Source organism: Pelodiscus sinensis, chromosome 4 (assembly GCF_049634645.1).
Source record: "Pelodiscus sinensis isolate JC-2024 chromosome 4, ASM4963464v1, whole genome shotgun sequence".
Lineage (NCBI taxonomy): Eukaryota > Metazoa > Chordata > Testudines > Trionychidae > Pelodiscus > Pelodiscus sinensis.
In genome coordinates this window covers 60,154,737-60,166,018 of record NC_134714.1, presented here as the reverse complement: position 1 = coordinate 60,166,018, position 11,282 = coordinate 60,154,737, and the positions used below count along the sequence as shown (strand labels likewise).

Here is an 11,282-nt window from a genome sequence, read left to right as displayed (position 1 = left end):
CAGAGGGAATTTGGCTTTCTGAGGTAAAGTCTGTCACAGAGCTGTCCTGGATAGGGTTGGTCTCACTACCCCAAGCCAGGACACTTCCTATAAGACACAAGTGATTGCTATGGCTATATCTGAACTACATTCCTCTTTCGAAAGAGGGATGTAAATCAGCCCAATCGAAAGTGCAAATGAAGCATGGATTTAAATATCCTGCACTTCATTTGCATATTCGCATCCAATCACTTTTTTGAAAAAGGGTATTTCGAAAGTGAAACTGCAGTCTAGACATGGTTCTTTCAAGAAAAAAAAACCTTTTTCAAAAGAACCCGTACTCCTTATTTTTTCAGGAGTATGGGTTTTTTCAAAAAAGGGGAGTTTTTTTTAAAGAACCATGTCTAGACTGCAGTTTCACTTTCGAAATACCCTTTTTCGAAACAGCGATTGGACGCTGCCCTATAAGACATGCCCTATAAGAACTGTGTAGTGACCAAGTTACCATACTACGTCCAGAAATTTTACAGGTGTTAACAATAAATTTAAGCAAATATTTTTGGCAGTTTAGCATGTGTACTCCCATAGTTACTCTTCAAAATGTTTGAACATTGTTGATGGAAATATCTTTACCTCATCCAAAACATCTCAGTCATGACAAACATGCAGTTTATATTAGAGAGTCTAAAAAGGCCACAGTGCAGTCAACATTCTCTAAGCGTGGGTAATGTGTCCATTTAAGTATGGTTTGTAACAATCTGTGTAATTTCGTAAACACGAAAACTTTTCTCAGAGCTGCACAAGTAAGCAACGTCCAGCTCCAAAGCACTGGATGAAACAAAAGAAAATGCCTCACCTCACTGAAATCTGCATATTGTGGATGAAAACTATAACCTTTTGAAATTGATGTAGGATTGATGTATGTGTAAGGGTCTTATCTTGCAGACATTGACTTGTCTGAGCTATAGGATCAGACCCTATACCATGAATAATTAGACAGATGGAGTTAAGAAAGTAAGATGTGTCTTCTACTGGTTATAACACAGGACTGACACCCAGGATTCCTGACTTTAGCATAGATTAGCTTTGTGTGACCTAAGAAAAGTCAGAAAATGTCCTTGTAATTCAGTGTATCTGTAATATACGGATATCTGGCTGGAGAGTTGGGAGGTTTAATTCATTATTCTGTGTTATGTGCTTTGAAGATGAAAGGTTTTAAATGAAAGGTTCTGTAGAAGTGCTTTCTAAAATTATTAGTGTGAATTTACTCTATGGAATGTCAGGCATAGTTGGTACTTACTTCCTCCATTTACTCTACCCCATAGCTAATGATGGTAAAAGCCAATTGCTTGTTTGTTTATTTGAAAATGTTCACAAAAAATGAATTTTAACCAAAGTTGCTTAGTGATTTTTGTTGAAAATGCAAACACTCAACATTTAAAATGTTAGTTTGTCAAAAAAAAAATCATTTTTCTGCTGTCAACATTTCCACAAAACTAGAAATTTTCTTGCAACAAAAGCTGTTTTCATCAGAAAAAAAGTTTTTAACAAAAAGGTGTCGTCCAGATATATCCAGAACAATCATATCTTATTTCAATGTAAATAAAATAAAACAGGATTCTGGAACATGAACAGTGCCTTCAATCACTAAATCTGTTGCAGTCACACAGAAAAGCGAAGCAGGATATATGGCGTGGGGTCTAGGGTATTGGCCTCAGATGTAGGTGTATTGGATCAGTCTGTGCTCCTCTATCCATTAGACTTTTTGTTCACATCTATGAAATGGAGATCTGAGTGCCCATCACATGCTGGAGGAGAGGGTGGGAGAGGAGGGTGAGAGAATAAATACTCTAAGGGTGATCTACTGATGAAAAGTGTTATGTAACTGTGTGAGCAGGGTTTGAATGAATTCTTCCCTGACAGCTAGCTGGGAGGAGGAGAGAAGACTTCTGGAGCAAACTGTATTTACATGTACATACCTAGTCTGCCAAGATAGTCCATAGATATGACAGTGATCAACTTTGGCTGATGTTAGGATACAAATCTCTTTAGTAGTAAATGGCCAGATGTCAAGTGCAGCAGAATGAATGGCAGGCAGGGTGACCATCGGAGAGGAACAGTAGCCGGTGGAGCAGGAACAGTGGCAGGCAAAGTGGCCAGCCAGAGCAAGTGCTCAGATGGTGGAACAAGCAAGGTGTCTACTACCCTTGGGGGAAAGTGAACTCACACTGATAAACTTCTAAATGCTGGTTCTTCACTCATCAAGGACAACCATTGTGAGTGATGTTGGGTGGGGTGAGGGGTACAGAAAAGGAACTTTTGGTTGTAGAAAGAAAGAATGTGAGGCAGATGACTTTACTCCATGCATTCTGGGGTGGGTGTCCTGCTCACAGTTTTATGGCTATAAATCCTGCTTGTGGCATTTTATTTAATTAATGTTGGGTGATTTCCCTGTTTTCATTAAAAGTTTTTTTTTCTACACTCAGGTTATGGTTACACTTGGAAGGTTTGGGGTACGTCTAGACTACAGGCTTTTGTCGACAGAAGCTTTGTCGACAGATACTATCGACAAAGCTTCTGTCGACAAAGAGCGTCTAGACTACATTCAGTTCTGTCGACAAAGCAACTTGCTTTGTCGACAAAACCCTGTAGTCTAGACACAACCCTAGGGTGTGTCTAGACTACTGAGTTTTGTCGACAAAAGTGGACTTTTGTCGACAAAACTATACCTGTGTCTACGCTACCGCTGAGTTCTGTCGACATAATGTCGACAGAACTCAGCAGTTTTGTCGACGCTGGTAAACCTCATTTTACGAGGCATAACGTCTTTGTCGACAGAGTTCTGTCGACAAAGGGCAGTCTGGACGCAGGGGTTCCTTTTGTCAACAGAAGGAGACCTCCAGGGAAGCCCCCTGCTGGAGAGTCCTTCTTTAGGAAAAACCTCTTCTTGGTCCTGTCTGTAGCCATGTTTTAAAGGCACAGACATCCCTGGCAGGCATTGTGGCAGGAAGCTGGCCACAGAGAGATCCTGTCAGCCCAGAGCTCTCCCAGCGTAACCTGCACGTGGCCATGTGTGCAGCTCCAGCGCCACGAGGCCCCCAAGGAGCTTTGAGGGAGTCAGCCCAAGTTCTCTCAGGCGAGAAAAAGAGAGCCCCAGCTTGGTCAGGGACAGAGGTCCTGACACTGTTAGAACTGTGGGGGGAGGAGGAAGCAGTCCAGGCCCTGCACACCTGGCGCAGGAATGCAAACATCTATGGCCGCATGTCTCAGGGGCTGGCCGATAAAGGGCACCATCCCAGGACACTCCAACAGGTCCGGGCCAAAGTAAAAGAACTTCGCCAGGGGTACATGAAGGCCCGAGAGCAGAGCTCGGTGTCAGGTGCAGCCCCAGTGCACTGCACCTATTATGAGGAACTGGACCGCATTCTGGGAGGTCAGGAACCAATGTCTGCACCGGTGCTCGTGCAGACAGGCTTGCACACACCGGTGCAGCATAGCCAGCAGGAGGTCCCCAGGGACGATGTCGAGGAGGAGGAGGAGGCAGAGGAGCAGATGGAGGACACCCTGACCCTGACTCTGCAGCCTGTCCCAGAGACAGAGGAAGCCTTGCAGGCACTGTCCGATGCTGGAGAAGGAACATCAGGTGAGTGTAGGCAGGGTCACAGACACAGAACAGGGGAGGTGGGAGCAGAGAGGATGCAGAGCAGTGTTCACATCTTGGTCCTCCCTCCTGGACAGCTTGCATCTCTCTGTGCATGTACAAGCAGGCGGGCAGGTGGTGGGTATGTGGGTGGGGAGCATGGGAGACCCAAGGTGCAGCAAGCCCCTGTCCTACTGTACCTGCACACTGATCTGGCCTGGACGGCTACAGTGGAGGGTGGGAGGATCTAGGGGGTGGAGGTGGACATTGTCCTAGCCACAACGGGTCCCCTGTGCAGCCGAGGCGGCTGGCAAGGCCAGATGTGGCCTACCAGTAACAACATTCCCATCCCTTGTTGTATGGACTTGTGTGTGAATTGCTAACACTGATCGGTTCTCCCTCTTCTTCTCCACAGCCGGACCTGCTGCAGCTGTCCGCTGCACAACTCCTGTACCACCACCCACCCGGTCCCACAGCACCCGCAGGCATTGGAGGACCTATAATGACCTCCTAAAGCAGCATGTGGAGGCCATGGAGAAAATGGAGAGGACCATGGCCAACATGCAAGAGACCATGGCTGAAAGAGCAAGGGAGGAGGCTCGGTGGCATACTCGCCTCCTGCAGGACTTCCTCCCAGAGTGGAGCAGTATGTGTGCCACCGCCCGGGAGTCCCTGGCTGTGCCAGGTCCTCTCCCCCTGGGGACTCCTCCTGCCCATCCAGCTCCAGCCCCCTCTGACCCCCCATCCTCCCCCTCAGCCCCCTCTGACCCCCCTTCTTCTCCCTCTGCCCCTGCCACCCCTTCCTCTCCCTCAGCCCCTGCCACCCCTCCAGCCCTGCCCCTCCCCCCCCCGCTAGAGCAGAGTCATTGTCAGCCCCCACTCGAGCTCGAGGATGGCTGGGTCCATGGACCGGGGTGTCAAAGCCTTGCGGCCCAGGCGAGGCCGCCATTACCCTTAAGGTGTCTGCCCTCCCTCCCTCCATGTTGGAAATCCCTCCTCCCTCCCTCCCTCACTCCATGTTGGAAATCCCTCCCTCCCTCCCTCCCTCCAGGTTGAAATCCCCCCTACTACCTCAGTTATAAACACATGTTATTAGTTAAAAAAAGAACTTTATTTTTCACTGTTGTTGAACAATTCTATTTTGTATTACAGATCTAATTTCTTACGTTACTCCTTTATAAACATATTTTTCAAGTTTAACATGGTGTGTGCACCTTAACTGTTCAGAGGCTGATGCAGGGATGGATTGTGGGAGGGAAGGTTTTGGGATGGGGGGGACGGCCCACAGACCCCATTGGGGATACCTTGGGGAGTCATAGGGCTCCAGCTGAGAAGCGCTCACGCAGAGCCTCCCGGATGCAAACCCCCGCCTGATGGGCTTGGCGAACGGCAGCTGTCCGAGGCTGCGCAAACCGCCTGCCCTCCACTTCAGCCATTGGCCCCCAACCTGGGAGGAAGGCCTCCCCTTTGCTCTCCACCAGGTTGTGGAGGATGCAACATGCTGCCCCCATCTCTGGGATATTGTCTTCCCCCATGTCAAGGCGAGATAGCAGACACCTAAACCTTCCCTTCAACCGGCCAAATGCGCATTCTACCTGTAAATGGGCGTGTGTCGGGTGCGCATTAAACACTTCCTTGCTTGGGGTCAGATGCCCTGTGTATGGCTTCATAAACCAGGGCATGAGGGGGTACGCCGCATCGGCCACAATGCAGACCGGCATCTCTACGTCCCCAATAGCAGAGGTTCGCTGGGGGAAGAAGGTTCCTGTCTTCAGCCTTTCGTCGACAGAACGCTGTTGACAAAAGGCGTTATGCCTCGTAAAATGAGGTTTACCAGCGTCGACAAAACTTCTGAGTTCTGTCGACGTTATGTCGACAGAACTCAGCGGTAGTGTAGACACAGGTATAGTTTTGTCAACAAAACTCTGTAGTCTAGACACACCCTTGGTGACAAAAGTGGTGTCAACATGCAAAAGTGAAAAATTGTCAAACTGTTTTTTCTGCCTCCCATTGTTGACACTTCATGGCCACATTGCTTTGCTCTGTCAATAGAGGAGCTAGCAATGTGGGTAAGCATTCCATAGTGCATTGTTATGGGGAAACAGAGCTCATCCCTGCGCTTCTTGGAATTCTCTCTGAGTTCTCCCACAGCATTCTCAGCTGCTGGGAGCAGCATCATAAGTAGCTCTGTGAGCTCTCTATGCTGACGAATGTCAAAGCAGCACAGCAGTCTCTTCAGCCTCCTCCCTGCAGCAGCAGTCTGCCCCCTGCTGTGTTCCTAGCAGGGCAGAATGGGAATATTTTAATGATTAGCTCTTTTTGTTTGTTCCCCAAATGGTGCAACTCACTCTGCTGTCAGATACCTCCAAGATCTTTGAAAGGGGAGGGGAACATCTCTGTCCAGTAACAGAGATCACAAAACACTGAAGCCGGTTCTCTCAACAAAACAAACAACATAGCCCACACTGGCTCTTTGACAATAAAAAGAGGGGAAAAGTCAAAAGTCTCTTGCAGAGGGTGGGGAGTTAGGGGAGCAGTTTTTAATCACCAAAACTGACTGTTATTCCTGACAAAAGTTGCATTGTAGTGTGTACACTCTCATACACTGAGAACAAAACCAAAAGGCAGTTTTTGGCAATAAAACACATCAGTGTAGACAAGGCTTCAAACTACGTGCTTGTCAGTGGGGAAGCCATGCCTCTCAGAAGTGCTCATGGGTGGTGTATAATTTCCCCAGGTTACTGAGTAGGGGCTCAAACTAGTTCTGTGTTGTATCATTAAAAAGGAGCCTCTAGATTTTGACCCCAGGCCTGGTTGCTGCCAGCACCACCTGGCAGTAGAGTTACATAAGAAATAAGCACCTTTTTATTATTACCTCATCCAGGATTTCACTGGAAAGCTTCCTTTTAAATAATAGTTCTTTAAAAACCAACTGTTATTCCAATTCACCTCTGCCTCTACCCAGCCTCCTATGGTGTACACACACAACTTGTCCACGTACAACCTTGCAGCTGTACTTTCAGGCTCAAATATCTGAGCACCTTCTAGCACTTGTTCCTGTGCAAATGTTAGCTTTTTTTACCCAGCTGCATTCATTGGTCCTTAATAGCAATAGCCATGGCATATGGGATTGAAGGAAGGCAGTACCATATTTCCACCCCTACACTCTTACAAATGCAGTGGCCTAGCAGCAGAGGAAATTGCATGCTGCAACCCTGAATGGGCATAAGAGCAGAACCACCCCCCTTTGTGGGACAGAAAACTCCAAGAAGCAAGTTGACTCACAAGAGAAAGAGTTTATAGAATCCAGCCTTAAGAGTAGAAACAAACAATCCACGCTGGACCATTTGATCATTCTACTGTCAATAAGACCCTGTTCACCAAGGTATTTATGAGGTTTGTCATCCAATAGAATATTCCTGGAAAAGCTTTAAACATCTCTGGCTGTATCTACACTGCCATTAGACACCTGTGGCAGGTTGTCTCTTTTGATGCTTACATGATCAAATATATAGTGGCATGCCCTTGACATTCAGAGAGGACTTTCTACAAGCTAACCGGCTGTTTAATTGCAACATTGATGTTTGGTCTTGACTGGAGTCCAAGCTCTGGTATGGTACATGGCCCATATGTGACTTGGCATATTTGTATTGGCATAGGAGCAGCCCAGGGAATGAATTGAGACTGGGGCTGCACTTTGGATCCAGTTCTCATCCTGACATTAATATTCAGAGTCTGATGTATTGGATTTATTCAATAAAATGCCATTATTTGAAAACTAGAATAAAATTCATGAAACTTACAAGATGGGTCCAGTGTTTATCCCAAGTAGTACCTTAAAGTTAAACTTTACAGGTGGTAATTGTCACTTCCCACTGGGCTGAGGCTACAGATTCAGGAGATCCCAAAAGAGGGTGTGTGTGTGTGTGTGTGTGTGTGTGTGTGTGTGTGTGCGCGCACTTTTGACTGCCGATATAGTGATCTGATTCCCTTTTCATGACCATTTTCCTGATACCTTGTACCTCTTCCCTTCCCCTTCCATTTACTCTTTGGGATGTAAGCTTTTCAGGGTTAGAATTATGCTTGTCTGGCACTTAGCATATTATGTAGGTTACTGCATTGTTAATTTTCATTACAGTGGTTGGTACTGCAGAATGTTTTACCCATAATGTATTTTCCAATGCTCTGAGTCTGGCAATGGGGCTTTGTCCATTTTCATTGGTTTGCATGTCATTGCTGTACAATTCAGTTTAATTGGCATCCCCTGTTGGCAGCCACAGCAGAGAAGGTAAGGGCTGAATGGATATGCACAAGGAACTATCTGCTTGGCTGTAGACATACAGCTGGCAGGATTGAAGCTAATTGATGGTACCTATAAGACAGAACTGAATCTTATACTATTAATGCTCATGCTGTGCTGACTTCTGTGATTAGAAGACTTCGGTCTACAAGGCTACCCATGCAGCATCTTTCACAGGCATACCCAAACAAAAATTCCATGTTACCATAGACAGGAAAAATCATTCACCAATGTATTTTTATTGGGTGAATTTCATTATTCTTAAATTAGGATTAAAGTAGACAGGGAAAACAGACAAAAAAAGTCAAAATAAATATTCATGACCAAGTTATAAATCTTTAAATATATCTGTTTATAATGGAATCGCTGACAGATAAATACAGGTAATATCATTTCATCTCTAGACCTTTCATGCATTCTGTGGTTTTAGAATTGCAATGGGGAAAGCTTTCCTCTTCACTAGACCAATGAAAAATAAATATTACATTTTATAGCTTGTGTTACAAATCTGTGAAATGATATTTTAGACAGCTACTATACAGATCTGGTTTTCTCCATCAGATAATACTGAATATATACAATCTGAATTTTGCTCTGTGTCTCCAATCTACTAGATTGTCTTCCCCATTCTTACAAACATCTATGATAGAATGGAAAAAACACTGTGCAAAAGGGGACTCTTATGTAAGCAGTTCAGCAGTATTTCTTTTAAAACACAAAGATAGCAGTAGCAAGTGAGAGCTAGTCAGTTTCAAATTCAATTCAATGAATGTCTAAAAAACCAGAGCCCTTAATTTGGTCTGAGCGTTTGTTTAAGACACTGGGAGACAGCATTCCATTAGTTCATTATTAAACTGCAAAAGAATACAAGTGTGGCTGCCACTGCCACCAACACAAAAATAACATGCATATGGCCACTGGTATATAGATCAAAGCATTCACAGACACACCGAGAGCTGAAACTTGGATACTATACATAGAATATTCATTTTCAGCAGTGAGTTATCTAAAAATAAGCTCCTATTCTAATGTAAGAGTTTCCTTTGTTGTATTTTAGTAATGTTAAAAAAATCCAAAATCCTACTTTTAATCTGAAAGAATGTTTCAACTTCTGTAGTGGTGTCAGAAGGCCAGGTTCCAGTCTCCTGTGAACACATGTCACATTCTTCTAAAGAACTGGTCAGTTTCAAAAGGAAAAAAAAATATTTTTGAAAATAACCTTCAGTGATTTTTGCCAGCTGCAGTACACAGAGCATCTGCCCTCAAAGGGAATTCAGTGGTTTTTGGCAGCATCTTCAAGTGAGTCTGTTTTTTCCAACCCAGAAGTGTTTTCTCTGCCTGATATTCATCTGAAAGAGTGTCCTCAGACAGAAAACGCGTGCTCAGTGTGTTTCTCACTCAGATACTGTAAGGAGGCCCATGAGCAAAAGGTTCTGAGGTTTCAGGGCCCCTTGCTCCAGATTAATGAGCAGGTAGGCACAGGAGGGGAATGGGAGGGGACATCAGGAAGGACAAGGATTCCTGGGATTACTCCCAAGATTGCAGGAGCTTAGAGAACATGGGGCAGTGATGCAAAAGGGAGTGATAAGCGTGAAAGACTTTGGAGGCCAATACCTTGAATTTGGATGTTCTTTGCAAATCTTTCACAAGCCTTGTGCCTTATCCCTTTAGAAACGGAGTAGTTTTATACAGTGTCCAAAGTTGTAATGCTTGTGAAAGGTGCTCAGATACCATGGTGATTGACAGTATAAAAGCTTAACCCAGATACAAGTTTAATGGCATTGTTACTACATTGCAATGTCTATTGTAATGTCGAGGACCAACTGCTTTTATCTGGAAAGACTTTTTTCCTCCTTAAATGAGAAGACTCCAAAAATCCACACATATTTGCTGACATTATTTACTCCTTTTCCACTGACTGTTTCCTCAAATTACTTTTTAAAGCTCATTACATGCAAAAATAGCATTTTCTCCCTCTCCCCCCAAAATATTCATTAAAATAGATTGTGGGGCTTTGTTTGGATGGGGTTTTTGTTTGTTTGTTTTTGCGTTGTTCACCTTACTGCTCTCAAAGTCTTAGGGTATGTCTACACTGCAACCCTAGTTCGAACTAGGGTGGCTAATGTAGGCATTCAAACTTGCAAATGAAGCCCGGGATTTAAATATCCCGGGTTTTATTTGCATGTTCCCGAGCGCTGCCATTTTTAAATGCCCCATAGTTCGAACTACCTGCTACACGTGGCACGGACTAGGTAGTTCAAATTAAAGCTCCTAATTCGAACTACCGTTATTCCTCCTGCATGGGGACGTGGGCAAATGCCCTTCTTGCCAGCCCCTAACACCAGCAATCACCCTAAAACTGTCCCTCAACCCCTCTCAGGGGGTCACAAACCTAGTTGAGAAACACTGATCTAAATGAGTTGAGTACCCCGTGCAAGATCATTGTATCCCCAGGAGTACATGTATCCCTGGGTATGTCAACACTAGCCCCCTAGATCGATCTAGGGAGGCTAATGAGGGCAACTGAAATTGCAAATGAAGCGCGGGATTTACATATCCCATGCTTGATTTGCATGTTCCCATCCAGTCGCCATTTTAGAAATTGACTAGTCCGAAGTAACTGTCCGCGTCTACACGTGGCAGTGAAATGGGATTCCGAAATAAAGCTCTACCTTGAATTAGCTGGTATTCCTCCTGCAATGAGGTTTACCACCTAATTCGATATAGGGCTTTATTTCGGAATCCAATTTCACTGCTGCGTGTAGACGCGGGCAGTTACTTTGGACTAGTCAATTTCTAAAATGGTGACCGGCCGAGAACATGCAAATCAAGCGCGGGATATTTAAATCCCACTCTTCATTTGCAATTTTGGTTGTCCTCATTAGCCTCCCTAGTACGATCTAGGGGCCTAGTGTAGACATACCCCCTGAGTGAGAATCACTGGTAGATGATCAAATGATCCTTGAAGGTCTTAAATCTATTATTAGTTCCTACAAGTTCAAAGAATTACAATATTTATTCAGTGAGTTAAACTGCTACCTGTGAGCATTTTTTTTCTAATATGAAACCTTTTAAGGCAATAGTCTCACATTCTTGACTGACTTATGTGTTGTTCCGTTAAGGTTATATTTTTATCCAGTGGTGATGGTAATTGTCCGATATAAATTACTATACTAAAAAATCAAAAGGTTGAATTTAAGGTTTTAATGGCACCATTCCTCTCTGATTTCTTTAAAGAAAATGTTTACCAAGTTCCTTTACTTCTTGCAAACATTCCTGATATAGAAGTTCTGCTCATAAAAATGCTTATGGAAAGCAATTATTTTGCAAATACTCACATAGCTATGCATTTGCTGAATATTT

General features: G+C 44.4%; 1 protein-coding gene across 1 annotated transcript; it reads left to right on the top strand.

The window, feature by feature from the left end:
• The first annotated feature begins 380 nt into the window (after positions 1-380).
• LOC142829124 (uncharacterized) lies at positions 381-7,551 on the top strand. The gene is made up of 2 exons (XM_075927066.1): positions 381-3,622; positions 4,035-7,551. The coding sequence occupies exons 1-2, from the start codon at positions 3,049-3,051 to the stop codon at positions 4,673-4,675; spliced, it is 1,215 nt and encodes a 404-aa protein (XP_075783181.1). The 5' UTR covers positions 381-3,048; the 3' UTR covers positions 4,676-7,551.
• Positions 7,552-11,282: the final 3,731 nt, after the last annotated feature.

Excerpts from the sequence above, each read along its gene's own strand:
- LOC142829124 (XM_075927066.1), top strand. The coding sequence starts at position 3,049 with ATGTGTGCAGCTCCAGCGCCACGAGGCCCCCAAGGAGCTTTGAGGGAG. Across the intron at positions 3,623-4,034 it reads TGCTGGAGAAGGAACATCAG|CCGGACCTGCTGCAGCTGTC; the intron begins GTGAGTGTAGGC and ends TCTTCTCCACAG.